The sequence below is a fragment of the Myotis yumanensis genome, unplaced genomic scaffold (assembly GCF_028538775.1).
Source record: "Myotis yumanensis isolate MYYU_CA2020_CCGP unplaced genomic scaffold, mMyoYum1.0.hap1 SCAF_1, whole genome shotgun sequence".
Lineage (NCBI taxonomy): Eukaryota > Metazoa > Chordata > Mammalia > Chiroptera > Vespertilionidae > Myotis > Myotis yumanensis.
The window spans coordinates 134,743,929-134,766,157 of NW_027223752.1; the positions used below are offsets into that span (position 1 = coordinate 134,743,929).

The 22,229-nt window shown below is 41.7% G+C and overlaps 1 protein-coding gene across 2 annotated transcripts in view; it reads left to right on the forward strand.

Moving 5' to 3' along the window:
- FRMD4A (FERM domain containing 4A) overlaps nucleotides 1–22,229 on the forward strand; it is a 363,981-nt gene that overhangs the window by 132,173 nt on the left and 209,579 nt on the right. For both annotated transcript variants that reach the window (XM_070432133.1, XM_070432141.1), the window contains exon 2: nucleotides 8,861–8,926. In XM_070432133.1, coding sequence (XP_070288234.1) covers nucleotides 8,861–8,926 — 66 coding nt within the window. The remainder of the gene's footprint in view (nucleotides 1–8,860; nucleotides 8,927–22,229) is intronic.

Below are 22,229 nucleotides of genomic sequence, written 5' to 3' on the forward strand. Positions count from 1 at the left end.
ACTCCATTGCTCCAATCACAGAACCAAAGTTGTCTGGGATTCTAAGCCTGAGTAGAAAGCAAAAGCCTGCAGATTGTGTGAATATGTGTTTATAAGTGGATTTAATGATATATTTGAACTGGAGGTAAAAGAAAATCCTGTCAGAAGATACTCTAGCAGTGGCAGAACCCAACTGTGACAGTCAAGTTACTGTTCTTTCGGTGCCCAGTTGGCTAAGTGTAGTGCAGAAAGCGCCGACGCCTCCCTGGAGCCTTAACAGCACTTAACCCAAGAGAGCTTACTGCTCTGTGCTCATCGAGTTGGTGCCAGTGATGCATAACCTGACTCCGGAGCCCGTGCACTCGGGTCTCTCAGTGTCCATTTTCTCCTGACCATTTCCTCAGAGGGTTGTCTCTCACACAGAGGAGCGTGATTGTCTGTAACACTCGACCTGAAATGCACCAGCCGGACTTTGGCCTTCCATATCTGAGACCCATCTGTCCAACCTCCATGTCAACAGCTTGTCCTCAAATATTGTGCAATGTCCCATTGGAAGGTGAAAAGAGTGCCCTTGCTTCCCACATCCTGCAGCTTAGCTTTGGGTTGGAGTTCCTCTTCCCTGGGATCACGGAAGACCATCACTGGAGCTCCTGGGTGTCCTTGCCCTGTTGTACCATCTGAGAGGATTGAGATGGATTGTCCTGTAGGATTTGTGGCTCCATCTCACAGCAGTGGTCTTCAGGGCCGCAGAGTCATGGTCTAAATCCAGACACAGCAGCCCTACCCTGTCCCCAAGCCCTTAGTGCACCCAATGCCACGACTTTTCTTCCTTTATTACCAGAGAAAGCCCCATTTCTTTTTGCTATAGGGAGTGAGGGAAAGGGAAGAAGAGAAGGAGAGGGGGAAGAAGAGGGGGAGCAGCAGCAACACTAAAATATGCTTTACAAAGATCCTCTAGTAAAACACTGGCCTCACTTATGACCTCATCAAATGCAAACTTGCAGAGGGATGAGCTTTGAGGAATGCAAGGCTATTTGAAGTTTTATATTACAGTACATTGGCATGTGAATTTGTTTCTAACAGAGGCACTCACTTAAATCACTTTCATCTGGGTTTTATAAGTTACAACTGTATTGAGGAGCAAAGAGCTTCAAGGACAGGCCTGGAGCCTTCTTTTAAATCCAGGAGACTCATGGGAAAGACAGAGGTGGGATAATTTGCCAGAGGTCATGGAGCAAAGTAGGGGCAAGGTCTTTCTCTGCATTGGATTTCTGGTGTCTAGCATCTTGTGTCTCCTTTCCTTCCATTATCATCTTATATGTCACTTAAAGACAAAAAAAGATAAGCTTGAGATAAATCAGAGAGAGGGAAAAATAAAGATAAAAATGGACACTATATCTTTAACATTTAACGGTTATGAGCAGAGACCCCTTATGTTCTGTTATCACATTACAATATGATATTACATTATAATAACTGTGATTATATCTGGTATTTTCATGGTATGGGATAAGTGTGGGCAGCAAATGGGTGAATATTTTTCACAAATTTTTATTTGCCTGAAATCCTTTCTACATATGTATTTGCTGTTTGAGTTTCTTGAGGCCACTGTGATCGTATCACATTCATTCCTTTTCTGGATGTGACAGGTTTTGGATTACTGAGAATTTGTGATCTTGTGATGTTTTGGGACCCAGATGGGTGGTAAGGCCTCATTTGTCTGCAGAGGAAACTGAAGTGGAACAAGGGAGGGTTCATGGTGAGTTGACCCCGAGAGCAGATGCTCCCACAGAGAGTTGCACTGGGAAGTTGTAGTCATGTGTCTGGAATTTCCTTCTGAGCCTCGAAATGGTCTGGGTCAAAGGGCGCCTGTGAGGTGCTGCTGTAATACATCCGGATTCCTTGAAGTGCCCTGCCTTAAGGAACGTGCTTGCGGAGGGCGTGCTGGAAGACTCGTCGCTGTTTGGGCCTTGGCTAGCATGCTCCTGAAATCTGAAGTCATACTTAACTGCACTTAAGTAAACCAAAGTTTGAAAGTCATACTTTCAAACACATGATGATAAAACTTTGAAGATAGGATTTCAGGTTGTTTGGGGGAACAGGGATAGTTTTCCTAAATGAAGCATGTTTGGGAAATGTTAATTCTTCCTTTTCTACAACTCTAGTGGAGTCTTCAATAATTTTTATCTTATTGTCTCATAAAGGTATTGTCTCTAAAATGAATGTGAATCATAACTTGGAAATTTACTGTGCACAGGGATGTAAACAAATAGGCATGTGGTAACTAGGTGAAAAGTGCTGTTGCAGGGCTGGGAACACTGCCTACCAGGTCTCCTCCTGCCCACCCACCTCTTCTCCCCCCACTGCCCTGCATCTTAGAGATAATAATTTCAGTACAGATTAGCATTAGGAAATGCAATGATAATGTGTTAATTGAATAATTTTAGTTTTTGTTTTTATAAACCATTTGTTTTTTCTTCTAAGTTCAGGATCTCTTACCCTATAGGCATTCACACAGCTGCATTAGATTTCTAGGACGACGTTCTAAACAGTGGAGCTAGGGTTGTTTCTTCAGAGCACTTCCTCCACAGATATGTACCACAGTGTATAAATTATTTGGCAGGGGGAAAGAAAAAATGAGGAAGAAGACATCCAAGAAGTGGCAGAAAGAGAAAGGGAAAGAGGTGATACACAGGGTGTCCCAAAAAATGTATACACACTTTGAATAATTATAAAGGCAGTGTTTATTAAAGTACATTTCATTTTCAAAATTAATAGAATCTACAGACATTGTTTGTTTACATTTTTTGGGGACATTGTAGAGAAAAAGTGATAGTAAGAGGCATAGTATAATGGGTTTTACTTAATTTTGAATTTGAAGACAAAATATTCTTAATAAAGCATATTTTCACATGCTGAACTTTCCATGTAAAGTAACCCCAAATGGCCATTTGGGAGTTGTCATTGCTGGTTAGTTAGTTATTATTTGTTTCTTAGTTGATGCCCTGATGAGGGGGACTCCCCTGCCACATTTGGACAGCAGTGCTTCCTACCATCAGTAATAAATTAAGCTACTGTAGACGGATGCTCTCAAATGGAGATATTTATAATTCCCCCTTTGAGATGCTGGGTTTCCTGAACCGCTTCTGGTCACAGTTGGCTTCCTATTAATTCTGCCTGCAGGGAGAGAATGTGTCAGACTTTCAATCTTCAGATTTCTGACCTATGTGACAGTTGTAGTTCTCATTGGTAAATTAATTAATTTGATTTAATATGTTAAAAACACAGGCCATCTAAAACAAATTTGCCCAGAAAGAAGCTTCTCAGGCTCCATTTCTGATGGCTGGACTCACACACTCTCATTCATTTTTCTAGATCAGGTTTCTTTATTACATTATTCTAACTGGGGAAAAAAAAAACACACCAAAACACAACCTTTTGAGTGATATTTGGATGGGGGGAAGCACCCGTAAGCCTACTACCTTAGCACATCAGCTGTTTATTTATGCCTCCTAATTCCTGTCCATCTGCCCAACAATTTTATTGCCTGACCTTAGAGTTCACATATCATTATATTCTGCTGTGCTTACTGAAGCTTGTATCCCAAATCCATGTTTCTGCATAGTCTTCATGATTCAGTGTACATCTTAACAGAAAAGTTGGATAAATGGGGTAGACACCCTACCTTCAAAATAATAATTTTCTTTACATTCTTTACATCACAGCGCACTTGGCAAGCCTTTGCTTGGCATAGAAGTGTATGTAGCCAGACGATTTATGGTTGGAGTGGTAGCCAGCTAGCTGACATCTATGAGAAGCCTTGTTCTCAAAAGGATTTCCTTGGAGGGTGATGCCAGTGCCCCAATTGTGCCTGCACAGCTGAAAAGGAAAACAAGGAAAGCAATATTGCTTCACAATTGTTAGTATTCAAAAGGAAATTTCAGTGTCCCTGGTGAGCCAGACAAAGCTACAGATGTCCACTCTTTGTCTGTACACACCCAGAATGGTAAGCCTTTTCTGAACTGATAACAGGATACTCCCATCTCACTTCAGTATGAAAAAAGCACAGGTACTCCTTTTGAGGAAAAACTACTGCAGTCCTCTCAAAAGATAGTTGTACTTTCAAACACGTGATGATTCCAAGTTGAGTTTCTGTTTAGATTCACATTTCTGGGCTGACTTTTCAGCAACATATTGTCTTCCAAAAGGGAGGTGACTTACAAATTCCCAATTGAAATGGGAGTGTGCTTATAAATCACCAGACTGAGCTATGGGACTTTGTTGAAGAGATAAATGAACTGGGAAGACCTTGGGTGGATCTCAAAATCTCAATAAATCTCAATGCATATTACTTCCTTAAAGTGCTGAGCAGATAAGGTGAGATTACTGTAATTAAAATGTTATCTTTCCGATGAAAATGAGAACCTCAGGGCAAACTTCTAGACATGGGTGTGAACTCAGTGTCATGTCACACTTGGCATGTTTTGAAGTATTTTGAGGAAAGTAAGTACTATCTCTTAATACTGTGATTAAAACTTTATTTGAGGCCTGGTCAGGTGGATTGATTGGTTGGAGTGTCCCATACGCTGAAAGGTTGCAGGTTCTGTTATAGGCAGCAGGAACAGCACCAGGTACTAGACCCTTGTGGTCAGACCAGACCTGGGTTTAGCAACCTTGGTACTTGGATTCTAGATAGGAAAGAATTCAAAGCCAAGACACAAACTATAAGAGAACATCTATATATATAAAAGCCTATGTGACTGTCTGACCATCTGACCAGTAGCTATGACATGCACTGACCACCAGGGGGCAGACGCTCAACGTAGGAGTGGAAACCACAGGCATGGGAACATGGAACAGACTGATGAATCTCAGAGGGAAAGGGGGAGGAAGAGGGTGGGAAGAGATTAACCAAAGATCTGATATGCATACCAGAGACCCAGTGCATGAATTCATGCACAGAACGGGGCTGGCTGGCCGGGGGTAGGGGCCCGGTGCATGGATTTATGTACTGGTGGGGTCCCTCGGTCTGGCCTGTGCCCTCTCACAATCCAGGACCCCTCAGTGGATGTTGGGAGAGCCAGTTTCAGCCCAATCCCCACTGGCCAGGGTGAGGGACCCCGTCCTAGTTTATTTATAAAATCACAGAGGTAGAAGAAGTAATTTGTAGAAGAAATGGACTTAGGAAATAAGTTATAGAGGTGAAGGAAGGGCCCTAGGAGCTTGGGAGTGAGGAAGCTAACGGTAATGTGCCAAGGGTAAGGGGAGAAGGAAGGGGGAAAGGAAAGGCACAGGTGTGCTCCTGGGAGGGAGAGTGCACTGGGTCCCCAGTCCTAAGGGTTTTAAGGGTGGAGACTTTAGGGGAGGTCCCAGGGGAAGATCTCAATAGACTCTTCAACAGCTTTCCATAGGTCTTCACTGATTGGTTGGCGCCAATGCAGGGGGTCATTATCCAATGCACTGGGCCTGAGGTCAGCCTTGGTGTTGCTTGTCTGGTTTTGCTGCTTTTCTAGACCTGGAAATACAATTGAGGCCTAGAAGTTATCTCTAGGGAGGAAAGATCAGGGGGTCTGTACCACATGACCAGTGATATGCTAGGGGAAGAAAAGTCACCCTGAGGGCTAGGCCCCACCCTACAATTGTCCTTTGGTAGGCATCCAGAGCTTTCCACCCTGGTGACCTTCTGTACCTGGCCCATCATCCTTGCTCTGCTCCTATCTGTCTAACTGCCTACCACAGTTCGATTCCTGGTCAGGGTACATACCTAGGTTGCGGGTTCAATTCTCAGTCAGGGTGCTTACTAGAGGCAGCTGATCCATGTGTCTGTCTGTCTATCTCTCTCTTCCTTTCTCTAAAATCAATGAACATATCTTTGGGTAAGGATAACGAAACAAAAACAACAAAAACTTTATTTGATACAGTAATGTCTTTCAGATACCGATATTTCTTTGTTTTCATAAAAATGTATTAGAATGTGAATAAGGAACACAAGAACGTGTTTATATCCTTAACCTTTTACACTACAATGGGGTGATAGCTCCTTGTGGTTTTCATTTGTATTTCCCTGATGATTAGTGATGTTGGGCACCTTTTCATGTATCTGTGGGCCATCCATATACTCTCGTTGGAAAAATGTCTATTCAGATTCTCTGCCTATTTATTAATATTATTATTATTATTTTAAATATATTTTTATTGATTTCAGAGAGGCAGGGAGAGGGAAAGAGAGAAACATCAATGATGATGCCTTCTACACGCCCCCTACTAGTAATTGAACTGTGACCTCCTAGTCATAGGTCAATGCTCAACCACTGAGGCTCACTAGCCAGGCCTCTCCCTATTTTTAATCGGATTTTTTTGTTTGCTATTGAGTTATATGATTATTTTTCTGTATTTTAAATATTAACCCCTTTTTAGGTATATGATTTGCAAATATTTTCTCCTATTTGGTGGGTTTCCTTTTCATTTTGTTGATGGCTTCCTTTGCTGTGCAGAAGCTTTTTAGTTTGATGTAGTCTCACTTGTTTATTTTTTGAAGCTGATGAATTTTTAAATTAAGTCATTTGGCTAGGGTGATTACTGTTTGTAAGGTTGTGGCTAAGACAATTAACACCTGAAGTTAAGACTTCAGAGAGTGAATAAAGACATTGCATGGGCCCATCTCATATCCACAGCTGCCTGCTTTGGCTTAGATGTGCAAAATAGCAAGTCTTTGGACTGAAGTTTTTCCTCAGATTTTTACTCTATTTCAACCTCTGTTAGAGTGCTTATGAGCATGTGAAACTTTTCTTGATGACTTGTCTTAGAGCTGGGGACTGCTGAGTCACTAGAACTCAGATTCCGGAGACTGTTTTCGCCCCTCTCACACAGGACGTGCTGCTTTCATGTAGATCCCATCAGTAGGGAAGTCTGACTCCAGGGAGGATGATGGGTTGGCTTCTTTTGAGGAAAGACTCAGAGAATTTTCTTATGGGAGTGCATGCCAGCTGTGCACATGCTGATGGTTAGAGAATAAGCCCTGTTAAACAAGAAGAGAAGAAGATATCATTTCTATGTTTCATGGAGAAACTACTCGGGAGAAGGGACTGACCCCGATGGCCGTAAAATTAGGTGAGACCAGGATCTGCTCGTAGCTGGTGCAAAATGTAGCTTCAGTTAGGGTTACAGAGTCAAATAAAAATTCAAAGGCTGGAGGAACCTGATGTGGCTTCAGGTCCAGACAGTGGTTTTGAAGCCAGCTCATATTAGTAGTAGTTGTTACATTTTCAGGAATTTTGCATGTCAGTTGTAAAATATAGCCATTATTAAAATTATATAAAATAGCATTAAATAAATTACATTAAAAACAAAGATAATAAATACTAAGATCCATCACTTCCTAATTAGTTTACTATACTTTACTATCACTTACATTCTTGAGGTTACTTATGTCTATTGCATCTGTTGGAAATACTGTTGGTGTTGTTGTGACAGTAGCTTGAAGGCAGACATGGTGAAGACATGTAGAGCACAGTGAGACAGTGCTTGGTGAGTGCTAGCCAGCAGACATGTGTGGGAAGGCTTGTTCTTCATGGGATTTCCTTTGAGGGTGATGTCAGGGCTCCAGCAAGTGCTACAAACAAATGCCTTTTTTTAAATTCAGAAAGACAGTTACTAAATATTCACTAGCACCCACTGGGCCCAGCCCACTCATTTGTATGTGTGAGACTGGAGCAGGGAGAGGAACAGGGGCTTGTCCAAAGTCCTGCAGCCAAGTACCTTGTGGGACCAAGACTCAACTTGGGTCTCCTGGTGCCTGTCGAGGGGCTCTTTCTGTTACATTGCACAGAGGTATTAGTAGTGACAAGCACCTGGGTTAGGGTCAGCTTAGCACCCTCTCCTGGGATCCTCTCTCACAGGTGAAAGTGCTGTGGGACTAGGGTCATAAACGAGCAGAAGGGAGGATTGACACAAATCAAATGCAGCTGCCAGAGGGGTGGTCATCCGCTCCCTAGTGATCATAAGTGGGACAAGTTTTGAGGTGGGAGGTGACAGAGACTGGATACTGAACTCTGTCTGTAGTTTGTGGCAGGGGTCCTCAAACTTTTTAAACAGGGGGCCAGTTCACTGTCCCTCAGACCATTGGAGGGCCGGACTATAGTTTAAAAAAAAACTATGAACAAATTCCTATGCACACTGCACATACCTTATTTTGAGGTAAAAAAACAAAACGGGAACAAATACAATATTTGTATTTGCATGTGGCCCGCAGGCCATAGTTTGAGGACCCCTGGTTTGTGGTGATAAAGTTATTGAATGGAAGAATGACTAAAGAATGAGCAACTTTTATCACCATCTGATATTGTGTTATGTATGTATTTGCTTTTTTATTATAAATTTCCCCATAGGATTGTAAGCTCCATGAGGGTAGGAACCTTGTCTTGCACGCCGCTGTACACCCTGCTCCCAGAATAGTGCCTGGCACATAGAAAGTGCTCATAAATATTTTTGAATGAATGAACAATGCTGCTCATGGTTGGCATTACATAGCCCAAATCCCCGGGGGAAGTTTTGCCTAGAGCAGTGGTTCTCAACCTTGGCTGCACATTAGAATCACCTGGGAATCTTTTTAAAATCTTGATTTCTGCGCCTCATCCTCTGGACATTCTGTTTCTTTGTTATGGGGTGGGGCCACAACATTAGTAACAAAGAAACAGAATTTCCAGAGGATGAGGCCCAGAAATCAGGATTTTAAAAAGATTCTCAGGTGATTCTAATGTGCAGCCAAGATTGAGAACCACTGGCCTAGAGGAATGTGCCCGGTGGAGGCCAGCACAGGGATCCTCTCACTGTTTTCCAGACTGCTAGACCCTAGGTGACCATCATTTCTCTTTCTTCTCAGATGACGGAGGGCCGTCGATGTCAAGTACATCTTCTTGATGACAGGAAGCTGGAACTCCTAGTACAGGTAAATGACTTTGGGTCCACTTTCTAAGTTTCCTCTGTGACTGATGTGGTTGGCTCACACTTGGATTCAGCTGAGGGATGGGCAACAGTGTAAACTATTTTTCAGCCTAAATCTGTACAAATCTCTGAGAGAAGATTAGGGCACACCCTAGTATTTTTGTGTGTGATTGCTATTTTTGTTCATTCTGTTTCTTTGCACACCACGCCTAAGGCATTCAAGGTCAGATGTATATCTAACCTATTTTTTCAAATCTCTAGAAAAGGAAATCCCACAACTGCCATTAGCTATTCTTTATGCTTGGAAGAAGTTAATTATAATATAACCTAAATAACTCTTGCTGCAGCTAAAACTGGTTTAATTGTCTAAAACACAGTTCATTATTTCAAGTTAAGCTTTCATAGCGATGAAGAAAGGGAAGAAATCTCTTGGCTCTGTCTCCCCTTTAAGAGCTGAGTAAGCACCTGATGCCATCCTGTGCGTCAACATTGCCATCTCCCTTGAACATCTGGAGAAAATGACAGAGGAAATCAATCAGTGTGTCTCCGAGCTAAGAACACATCAGTGTCAGGGAAGTCCAAAAAGTAATTAGGCTCAAAGACCCTGGTCTTGCTCAACTTACTCTTGAAAAAACCATTGTTTTACCCAGAGCTTTAAAGAGTGGCGAAGTTTCCAAACTTGATTTAAATAACTTAATTCCAAATCTGTTGCTCAGCTCCAACTTTTGTAACTGTATTTGCTTGATATTCTCAGATGTCTATCAAATTCATAGGGCACTGCTCCTTATGCATGACAGTTTGCTGGGAAGAAGCTACAGTTCATCAGTCAGTTGCAATGACACCCGCGTGCTCCCTCCCTGGGGAACCACACTGCGCCAGGGTGGAGAGTCACATAGAAGTACTCTTCTTTCATGTTCCCTTGTACATGCCACATGGATTTCAAAGTGTTCCAGCTGCTAATTTAAAAAGTTAATACTTTTAATAGGAAATAAGTTATAAAGACATTATAAACACAATGTAGGAAACAGAGAAAATAGGAAACAGCTCATAATCATAGCACACTAATTCAACTACTCTTCTCATTTTGGCACATCTTATATTTATATTTATATTCCTTACGTGGTTGTGATCGTAATGTATGTATAATTCTATATATTTTTTTCCACTTAACATTGTCCTTCACTAGCATTTTTCAGGTTATTATCAATTGTCATCTTTGTTAATGGCTGCATAAATTCTAGAAAAGGATATACCATTATTAGCTAATCATTCACCCTTTTGAGTACATTTAAGGATCTTTTGTTGTTTTGTAATTTTTTCCGCTATGACAAGGAAATGCTGTGATTAATTTATCCACATATATAGAGTTCTCCCACATTTTGGATTATGTCTTTATTAGGCTAGATTGCAAGGTCTCCAGTCTTATGAAGAGTCAAACTTGTGATATGGGTTGGGGTGTGAGTGGGTAGAGGGGACTATAAAGGAGCAAGATCTCTTCAGTAAGCAGGATCAGGACTAACAAAGTGATTGGAGCTTTAAGTTGTTAAGAATCAGTGTGAGCCCTTCACAGGTGAGTGGTCTGCAGTGCCCTAGATGCTTTTTTTGTAGCAAGGCTTGGAGGTTTAGATAGCAGCCCGCCTCTGAAACAGGAAGTGAGGCCTCCATGACAGTGAAGGCACCTTCTCTTGGCCAGCCTGCCCTGGGAAGACTGAATGGAGGCATCTGAAATGGACTCACTCGAGTCACAGAAAAGATATTTTATTACTGGATGGGCACAATTTTAGAAAGGCCATCTTCAGCCCTTAACTATCAAGAAAATGTTGAATTAGACCAAGCAAGAATTCATATTCCTCCCATCTCTTTTTAGAAAATACTTCATGTGATTCCCTCTTCCTAGAACACTCTTTCCCACCCGTCCCTGTACCTGGCTGGTTTCTGTTAAGCTTTCAGACCACAGCTTAGAAAATGCATTCCCCGCCACCCCAAGGCTTTCCCTGGCCCTACCCTCTGCCCCTCCATAGCTGGGTCTTAGCTGCCCCCCGCCGCTTCCCTCTTACAGCACTGTCATAACTCATTGTCACATTCACTGTCATTGCCTGTTTACTTGTCAGCATTTCCCAGAGCCACCAACAAATTAAGGACTGGGTCTGTTTTTTGATCACTGTATCCCCAGTACCCAGCCCATGTCTGGCACACATGTCAGTAAAAAACAAAAATAAAGAAAAGAGTGAATCCTAAGGTTCTCTAGTGTTACTTCCCCAAATGACTTACTTCTTGCCATAGAACCATTGCTTGGCAGGGGATTTACTTAGGTTAGTGCAAAATAAATAAATAATAAATAACTAAATAAATAAAGCCCAGCCAGTGTTGCTCAGTGGTTGAGCATCAACCTAAAAACGAGGAGATTACAGTTCAATTCCAAGGTTGGGGCCTTTGCCCCGATTGCAGGCTCATCTCCAGTGTGGGTAGTTCAGGAGGCATCCGATCAATGATTCTCTCATATCATTGATGTTTCTATCTCTTTCTCCCTCTCCCTTTCTCTCTGAAATCAATAAAAAATATAAAAATAAGTAAATAAACAAATAAATAAATAAGGAACAATTCTGAAAAACTTTGGGAAACAAGGTTAAAGTTATTTGACAAAAGCCAACTTAAAATAGGACTTTTCTTTGTCATCTACAAAGTTTTGTTGTTCAGGATTATGTTCTTTTGACAGAATCATTTCTAAAGGGAATCCCTATTCTCCAGCTCTTTGAGTCATCTCAGGGTTTTTAGCAGCATAAAACATTATGACTTCATACCCTTCTTTTTTATATTTTAAATTCACAAAGTGATGAGATCCATTATTGCTAAAGGTTTTGTTGTTATTGTTGAACGATTTCAGAATATTTGTAAGAAGCCTTAGACTAAGCAACGCCTTTCAATGTTTCCGTGTTTACCTGACAAGGTTTATAAGACAGAAAGTGGGGTTTGGGGATTGTAGGAAATGGTTATTTCCCATGGAGAAGCACAGGGGTGTACACCAGGGTGACTGACTGACATGCTTAAGTAGCACAGAGGTGGGAGGTCTAGTTTTTCGATCATTAATTATTAGGTAAGAGACACATCAAAGGCTACACCTCAGACCTTCAGAAGCAGGAAAAGACTGAGCTGACAGAGTCAGCAACTAACAATTGCTTCCCACCAGGAGGATGCTGTTAAGCAGTCTACCACAGGGACAGTTTTCTGTAGTGGTGTAGACCTGGTCACTGTACTGGTAGCATTTCCCTTCTCTGGACTACAGAGTAAAATGGCCATAATCCCCAAATGTAATGCTTTTTCTAAAACCCTTTGAGATTTCTGAGTGAAATCTGCTTCCAGACCCCTGACTGCCCTGAGTAATTTTGCATCACTCATATGGAGGGAAGGGAAGGTTAAGAGTGAACATACTGGGATTTCATATTCGAAAGGCTCATCCCTAAATCCACAGGCAGGCCCTTGTCACCAGGACATTGCCATGCGACTTTTTCAATCGTTGGATTCCTCTTGAGGACAGCTGCAATGGTGATGTGAGCATTCAGTAACAAGTTAACCTCAGTCATACATGTGGGGCAGGTGGTCCAGCCAGATCACCCTCCCATCCAATCCGGAGACAGTGTCTTTTGCTTTGTCATCCAAAATTGTTTCAACCAACTAGAAACATACTCGAAAAGCCTGTGTCAGAACGAGAGAGGCCGCCATCATGGGTGTCTCTCAGTCAGCCTCTGCCTGAAGCTTCCGTAGCCAGACCAGAGGGTGCCTGCAAGTTTTGCATTGAGCTTTACAAGTCTTGGCTTCATATGGTTATTCCTTTAAAATGACTTTCTTCATTTTTCTCTGATCTGAATGCAGATTTGGGGGAGCATTTTGAAAGCGGAGAAAAGGAAACGTGGTTCAGCCTTAGTTAGAAAAGGTAACTAAGACAGAGAAGAATTTCCTGACAGTGAGGGTCTTAAGGTAGAAGCCATGAACAGGGAAGGTTCGGGCTCTTTCTCCTGGGAATCTTAAAAAAGGGATAGGTTTTCATTAGTTTGGAATGGCCGAGGGGTAGCTAGCCCTTCCTTATTAGGCTCTCTGAGGCTGTGCTGCTGTGTGGTCCCCTGTCCTACAGGAAGACAGGCCAGGGCGGGAAACAGCCCCGGGCCTTCTGCTCCAGAGGCACCTGGTGTCAGGGCGTTCCCCGCACTTCAGATGAGTCCTTGCCATCCCCCAACTCGGCGGCAATGAACTCCGCTTCTTTATTATTAAATTTATTTTTAGTTACAATTGACATAAAATATTGTATTATTGTCAGGTGTACAGCTAGTGGCTAGACACTGATATACCTTAGGAAGTGATCATCCTGTTAAGTCTAGTATCCGTCTGGTACCTTACACAGTTTTACAATATTATTGAGATTATAGAGGCCCGGGGCGGCTGGGGGGGGGGGGGGGGGAGGGTCCCTCAGCCTGGCCTGCGGGGATCGACTGAAACCGACATCCCCTGAGGGGTCCCTGATTGTGAGAGGGCGCAGGCCAGGCTGAGAGGCCCCACCAGTGCACGATCGGGGCCGGGGAGGGATCATGGGAGGGCTCCAGGGCGTGTCTGGCCCATCTCGCCCAGTCCTGATCAGCTGGACCCCAGCAGCAAGCTAACCTACCAGTCAGAGCATCTACCCCCTGGTGGTCAGTGCATGTCATAGCGACTGGTCGAATGGTCGAGCAGTTGGACACTTAGCATATTAGGCTTTTATGTATATAGACAGTCCTTATGCTGAACTTGACATCCCCATGACTATTTTTATAACTGGCTATTTTACTTCTTAATCTCTTTCATCTTTTATGTCCACCCCCCACCTCCCTCTGGTGACCATCAGTTTTTGTTCTCTGTATTTACAAGTTTGTTTCTGTTTTGTTTGTTTGTTTAGATTGTTTTTTTAGATTCCACATATAAGTATAATCATATGGTATTTGTCTTTCTCTGTCTGACTTACTTTGCTCAGCACAGCTAGGTCCATCCATGTTGTCATAAATGACAAGATTTCATTCTAATTATAGTCAAGTAATATTCCATTGTATATATGTATACAAATATTTATTCATTTGTCTATTGATGGACACTTAGGTTGCTTCCATATCTTGGCTATTGTACATAATGCTGGAATCAACATAGAGGTGCATATGTCTTTTCGTATTAGTTGAACCCCACTTCTTGTTTTGTTGAGGAAACTGCCCTGTTGAGGAGGCAGTTTTCTAGGATTACAGTGTTGCCCCTTTGACCCCCTCTCTCATAGCCATTGTCAGCACAAGTAAAAACACCTACTTCTGTTAAAATAGAGGAACCAAGTGCCCGGGGATTCGGAGACATGGAACCAACTTCAGTGTTTTTCAAGAAAATTAAAGATAGTAGCTGGATTTTTCTGTACATGACATGGTATCCCTGATCCTGAGAAAACCAGTGAGACAGAAACATGAGGGAAGATTTAGAGCTGCTCTGGGTAGGATGGTTGGAGCACTTGAAATGTGACCAGTCCACACTGCGGTGCTGTCTGTATAAAATATGCACCAGAGTTTGAAGACTTCATTTGAAAAAAAAAACAACTAAAATAGTCTTGATGATTCCATGAAATGATGTTTTGGGTATATTAGGTTAAAATATATATGTAATTAAAATTAATCTCACTGATGTCTTTTCCCTTATTTAATATGGCAACTAAAAATTTTTTTTATATATATATTTTATTGATTTTTTGCAGAGAAGAAGGGAGAGGGATAGAGAGTTAGAAATATCGAAGAGAGATCGATCAGCTGCCTCCTGCATGCCCCCCAGTGGGGATGTGCCCGCAACCAAGGTACATGCCCTTGATCGGAATCGAACCTGGGACCCTTGAGTCAGCAGGCCGACGCTCTATCCACTGAGCCAAACCGGTTCGGCGCAACTAAAAATTTTTAATTTCATATTGGGCACACATTTGTGGCTCACATTACATCTCTGTTGGAAAGCTATCTCTGAAGAATAGAGAGAAGATCATATAAACAAGAGAAACGGTTATGGACATAATAGAATTGTTTAGGGTTACCCAAATGTAATCCTGGATATCTTCCACAGTAATGACTACACTTTACGGTTCTTTATAGAGTTTCTATGAAGTTTATCTTATTTAATCATCACATTAACTGTGTCAATACGTAGGTGCTCTTTCAGATAAGGAGGCAAATTGAGATAGAATAAGTAACATGCTCAAGGCCGCATAGCAGTACACACAGCTTGAACATAGGTCTTGTCTGTTTTCCCTGCACCATAAAACGTATGTACCGTGAAACCTAGGATATGATGTGGTTCACCTGTAATGTGGCAGCTGTGCTAGCCTCTAACCAGCATTGTAAGTGACTGGAATTAAAGACTTTAAACCTCATCTCAGGTTGAGAACTGAAGATGAGCTTACCCAGGTCATTCCGTTTCTTCAAACTCAGTTTCTAATCTACTCAGTGAAAATTTAAACATGTGCCACATGATTATGAAGGATTTTCACATCATGTAGACAAGCCTGAGGGTATCAGGTGTGGAAGAAGATTAAATAAGCAGATGTTGCCTTCTCATCTCTGTCTGACAACGGTGCCAGTGACACTTTCTTAAAGGTTAATAAGTATGTTAATATGGGCTTTGAGTAAAGCAGTGTTGAAGGCAAAGTAAATATTCTGGCCTATAAAGGGCTAAAAAAAACACAGACAATGCATATGACTTTAAAAAAAATCTGGAACCCTAATCATGCCACATAGAATAAATGAACAGGCCTGGGTTCTCTACATGTGTGCACACACCCCTCTCATACCCCATCCTCAGCTACTTCCGTGGCTTATAATTGAAAGGGCGAGGGCTAGGCCCTCCACCTTGCCCCAGGGTAAAGGCTACGCCCTCCATCTTGCCCCAGGGTAAGGGCTACGTCCTCCATCTTACCTTGGCCACGTGCTTGGCAAGGAGCTTCTTCCCGGAAGTCTAAGACTCTGCTAGCCACACCCAGGAACAAGACATCGACTTGCGCCTGGCCAGTCGGCAGAGCACAGTCCTTTCTCCTCCCCTTACTCCAACTCCCCCTTTAAAACCCTTCTCTAGGCGGGGTTCTCTCTCTTGGCCACTTGGCTAGCCGATGTGTTGGTGAGTCTGGTGGACGGGGAGCTCAAGCTAGCTTGAAATACAGACTCTTATGCTTTTGCATCGGACTGCTGGCTCCCTGTTGGTTTCTTGGGGATCCTGAAATCTGGGCATAACAATAATGTTCTTCTGAAAAAATATAAGGGATTTACTTGGATGCAAATCCAAGTAAAACAGGAATTCCCCGCAAAGTACATATTGCCAAGGGGAAAAAAAAAATAAGTTGACTCCCTATCTTCCTAACTGAGAAGGGTGGCTCAATTTGCTTGCTGGCCTGTCTGCTGATGAGTGAGCCAGGTCTGCCATCTGCTCCTGTCTGTTCTAAATTCACCAGGAGGCCCAGTGTCAGCCAGGGGTGGGGAGCCATGTGCAGGAGCTGGGCGCGGATCAAGGGCCTCGGTGTTGCGACCCTTCTGTCCGGGACCTCCCAGGCAGTCAGGCCACCTCATAAAGGAAGAGCCAAGCGGGTGTCAGGCAGCACTGCTTTGGGCTGACCTCAAACTTCACCACAATTGCCATCTTCATTTATTAGGCTTCTTGCTGCAAAGCTACACCAATGAGCCAAACAGATGTCTTTCTAGCCCCTGGGGATGGCTGACAATATTTACATTTTAAAGGCACATGGTGAAGCTAATAGATGTTAAGGTATAGATTAGAGACAGATAAACATAATGACAACCCTAATCAAAAGTTCGTTTAGTGCCTTGGAGGAATCAGAAATAGTCCATAAAGTATACCCTTGGGTGACACAAGCAGCTAAGGAGTTTCCCCTTTGGCAAGGAGGGAGGGACCCGTACATCTTCTTTCTGCAGCAAGGGCCTTGATGGAAAAGAAGTGAGCACTGTGCTGGTTGGGAACAAAAGACAATCCCTGTCTCCCTGTGGGGCTGTGATAGAGGGAGGAGTGTCAGGATGTAGCAGACTGATTCAGTCATTTAGGGGACCACCAACATACACGCACACGCACATGCACTCACACTCACACTCACACTCAGTTATACATGCATCTCGGACAAGACAGCTCAGCCTGGCAGAGGCTGAGGAGAGGAGACCATCTCTCTGGGCTCTCAGGTCCAAGCTCTGGTTGCTTAGCAATAATCCCATTTTTGCTCCCCTCCCCCACCTTACCCTGCTTTCTCACCCCCTCCCCACCCCATTCTCCCTGAGGCTAATTTTAACCTGTTTTAAAATGGATTCCTTGGAACCATTTAAAATGGCCAATATTTGGCTGACTTCCTACTGAAAGGACAGTTTCATTTGGTTCCCACTGAATGTAAAGGGAGAGAAAGGGAAGGGGGAAAGAGGTCCTTCCAGGAAGGACCCCCAGAAAGTGGATTTTATGGTTTTGCTTTTATTTATTTATTTTATTTTTATTTTTTTAATTTTCATTGTTATAAATTTTTTTAATTCATATTTAAAAAAATATTATAATAAGTATTACAAAGGGTATTACATATGTGTCCTTACCCCACACCCCCCCTTGACAATCCCCTGCCCTCCCTTACTCCCCAGTGTCTTATGTCCATTAGTTATGCTTATATGCATGAATACAAGTCCTTCGGTTGATCTCTTACTCCCCTCCCTTCTGCCCCCCAACCCTCTCTGGCCTTCCCACTGCAGTTTGACAATCAGTTTGAGGCAGCTCTGCCTCTGTATCTATTATTGTTCAAAAGTTTGTAATGGTCTTTATTATCCATGAATGAGTGAGATCATGTGGTATTCTTCCTTCATTGACTGGCTTATTTCACTTAGCATAATGCTCTCCAGTTCCATCCATGCTCTTGCAAATGGTAAGAGTTCCTTCTTTTTTACAGCAGCATAGTATTCCATCGTGTAGATGTACCAAAGTTTTCTAATCCATTCATCTACTGATGGGCACTTAGGCCGTTTCCAGATCTTAGCTATGGTGAATTGTGCTGCTATGAACATATGGGTGCACATATCCTTTCTGATTGATGTTTCTGGTTTCTTGGGATATATTCCTAGAAGTGGGATCACAGGGTCAAATGGGAGTTCCATTTCCAGCTTTTTAGGAAACTCCATACTGTCTTCCATAGTGGCTGCACCAGTCTGCATTCCCACCAGCAGTGCACAAGTGTTCCTTTTTCTCCACATCCTCTCCAGCACTTGTCGTTTGTTGATTTGTTGATGATAGCCAGTCTGACAGGTGTGAGATGGTACCTCATTGTTGTTTTGATTTGCATCTCTTGGATGATTAGTGACTTTGAGCATGTTTTCATATGTCTCTTGGCTTTCTGAATGTCCTCTTTTGAAAGGTGTCTATTTAGATCCTTTTCCCATTTTTTGATTGGATTGTTTATCTTCTTTTTGTTAAGTTGTATGAGTTCCCTATAAATTTTGGAGATTAGGCCCTTATCAGATACGACGTTGGCAAATATGTTTTCCCACGCAGTGGGTTTTCTTGTTGTTTTGTTGATGGTTTCTTTTGCTGTGCAGAAGTTTTTTATTTTGATGTAGTCTCATTTGTTCATTTTCTGTTTAGTTTCAACTGCCCTAGGAGATGTATCAGTGAAGAAATTGCTTTGGCATATGTCTGAGATTTTGTTGCCTTTGGATTCTTCTAGAATTTTTATGGTTTCCTGTCGTACATTTAAGTCCTTTATCCATTTTGAGTTTATTCTTGTGTATGGTGTAAGTTGGTGGTCTGGTTTCATTTTCTTGCATATATCTGTCCAATTTTCCCAACACCATTTATTGAAGAGACTATCTTGGCTCCATTGTATGTTCTTGCCTCCTTTGTCAAATATTAATTGAGCATATTGGTTTGGGCTAATTTCTGGACTCTCTATTCTATTCCACTGATCTATATGTCTGTTCTTGTGCCAGCACCAGGCAGTTTTGAGAACAGTGGCTTTGTAATACAGCTTGATATCTGGCATTGAGATCCCACCTACTTTGTTCTTTCTCAGGATCGCCGCAGCTATTCAGGCTCTTTTTTTATTCCAGATGAATTTTTGGAGAGTTCCTTCTAGATCTTTGAAGAAGGCCATTGGTATTTTAATGGGAAGTGCGTTGAATTTATAGATTGCTTTGGGTAGTATGGACATTTTGATGATGTTGATTCTACCAATCCAAGAACATGGTATGTTCTTCCATCTCTTTATGTCTTCCTCTGTCTCTTTTTTTAACATCCTGTAGTTTTCTGAGTAGAGATCTTTTACCTCTTTAGTTAAGTTTATTCCTAGGTATATTAATTTTTTTGGTGCGATGGTAAATGGGATTGTTTTTATAATCTCTCTTTCTGAAAGTTCACTATTGGTGTATAGAAATGCCTCAGAATCCTTGGGGTTAATTTTGAATCCTGCTACATTGCAAAATTCATGTATTAAGTCTAGTAGTTTTTTGATGGAGTGTCTAGGGTTTTGTATGTATAATATCATGTCGTCTGCAAATCAGGACAGTTTTACTTCCTCTTTTCGAATTTGGATGCCTTTTATTTCTTCTTCTTGTCTAATTGCAATGGCTAATACTTCCAGTACTATGTTGAACAGGAGTGTTGAGAGTGGGCATCCCTGTCTTGTTCCTGTTCTTAGGGGAAATGGTGTTAGTTTTTGTCCATTGAGTATGATGTTGGCTGTGGGCCTGTCATATATGGCTTTTATTATGTTGAGGTATGATCCTTCTATTCCCACCTTGCTGAGAGTTTTTATCAAAAATGGGTGTTGGATTTTGTCGAATGCTTTTTCTGCATCAATTGATATGACCATGTGGTTTTTTTCTTTCAATTTGTTTATGTGATGTATTACGTTTATTGATTTACGGATGTTGTACCATCCTTGCATTCCTGGGATAAATCCTACTTGGTCATGGTGTATGATCCTTCTGATGTACTGTTGGATCCGATTTGCTAAGATTTTGTTGAGGATTTTGGCATCTGTGTTCATGAGGGATATTGGCCTGTAATTCTTTTTCATTGTGTTGTCTTTACCTGGTTTTGGTATTAGGGTGATGCTGGCTTCATAGAATGAGCTTGGAAGTGTTCCTTCCTCTTGAATTTTTTGTAGTAGTCTGAGGAGGATAGGTTTTAGTTCTTCCTTGAAAGTTTGGTAAAACTCCCCTGAGAAGCCATCTGGTCCTGGGCTTTTGTTTGCTGGGAGCTTTTTGATGACTGCTTCAATTTCTTCCATAGTTATTGGCCTATTGAGATTTTTAGATTCTTCCTGATTGAGTTTTGGAATGTTGTATTTTTCTAGGAATTTGTCCATTTCCTCCAGGTTGTCTAGTTTGTTGGAGTAGAGTTGCCCGTAGTATTGTTTAACACTCATTTGTATTTCTGTGGGGTCTGTTGTTATTTCGCCTCTATCATTTCTGATTTGGTTTATTTGGGACCTCTCTCTTTGCTTCTTGGTGAGCCTGGCTAGGGGTTTGTCAATCTTGTTTATCCTTTCAAAAACCAGCTCTTGGTTTCATTGGTTTTCTGTATTGTTTTTTTGGTCTCTATGTCATTTATTTCTGCTCTAATCCTTATTATCTCCTTCCTTCTGCTCACTCTGGCGTTTTCTTGTTGCTCTCTTTCTAATTCTTTGAGTTGAAGAGTTAGATGATTTACTACCATTTTTTCTTGTTTTTTGAGATAGGCCTGCAGAGCTATAAACTTCCCTCTCAGGACTGCTTCCATTGTGTCCCATAGGTTTTGGATTGTTGTGTTTTCATTGTCATTAGTGTCCAGGATGCTTTTAATTTCTTCTTTGATGTCATTGGTAACCCAATCAATATTTAATAACATGCTATTCAGCTTCCAAGTGTTTGAGTATTTTGGGTTGTTTTTATTGTAGTTTATCTATAACATTATGCCATCGTCATCTGAGAAGAAGCTTTTTATGATTTCAATCTTCTTAAATTTGTGGAGACTTTGCTTGTGACCCAATATGTGGTCTATTTTTGAATATGTCCCATGAGCACCTGAGAGGAATGTATATTCCATGGCTTTGGGGTGAAGTGTTCTGAAGATGTCACTTAAGTCCATCTGATCTAGTGAGTCATTTAGGATTGCTGTTTCTTTGCTGATTGTTTGTCTAGTGGACTTATCCAGTGATGTCAGTGGTGTATTAAAGTCCTCTATTATGATTATATTGTTGTCGATCTCTCCTTTGATATCTTCCAGGAGTTTTTTTTTATGAATTTGGGTGCTCCTGCATTGGGTGCATATATGTTTACCAGGGTTATATCTTCTTGTTGTATTGATCCCTTTAGTATTATGAAGTGGCCTTCCTTATCTCTGGTTATGGCCTTCACTTTGAGATGTATTTTGTCTGATATAAGTATTGCTACCCCAGCTTTCTTTTCCTTTCCATTTGCGTGAAAGATATTTTTCCATCCCTTCACTTTCAGTCTGTGTGAGTCCCTTCTAATGAGGTGGGTCTCTTGTAGACAGCAGATGTATGGGTCATGTTTTTTTATCCATTCAGCCACTCGATGTCTTTTGGTTGGAGCATTTAGTCCATTTACATTTAAAGTTATTATTGAAAGGTACTTGTTTGTAGCCATTCCTTTTTGTGTGTGTGGCTGTTTTCTTTCTGAGATGGTTATTTCTTCTTTTTACACCAGTCCCTTTAGCATTTCTTGCATGGCTGGCTTGGTGGTGATGAACTCCCTTAGCCTTTTTTTGTCTGTGAAGCTTCTTATTTCCCCTTCAATTTTGAATGATAGCCTTGCTGGATATAGTATTCTTGGATGCAGTCCTTTGCTATGCATCACTTTGTAGATTTCCATCCATTCTTTTCTGGCCTGATGTGTTTCTGTTGAGAAATCATTTGATAATCTAATGGGAGATCCCTTGTATGTAACTTTCCGTCTCTCTCTTGCAGCCTGTAAGATTCTCTCTTTGTCCTGAACATTTGCCATGGTAATTATGATGTGTCTTGGTGTGGATCTTTTCGGATTCACCTTGTTTGGGACTCTCTGGGCTTGTGTGACTTTTTTCTTCCCCACTTCAGGGAAGTTTTCTGATATTGTTTCTTCGAATAGGTTTTCTAATCCATATTCATCTTTCTGTTGCTCTGGCACCCCTATTATTCGTATGTTGTTTCGTTTCATATTGTCCCAAAGCTCCCTTAGGCTCTCCTCCTGTCTTTTAATTTTTTTCTCCATTTGCAGTACAGTTTGAGTGTGTTTTGCTTCCTTGTCTTCTAATTCACT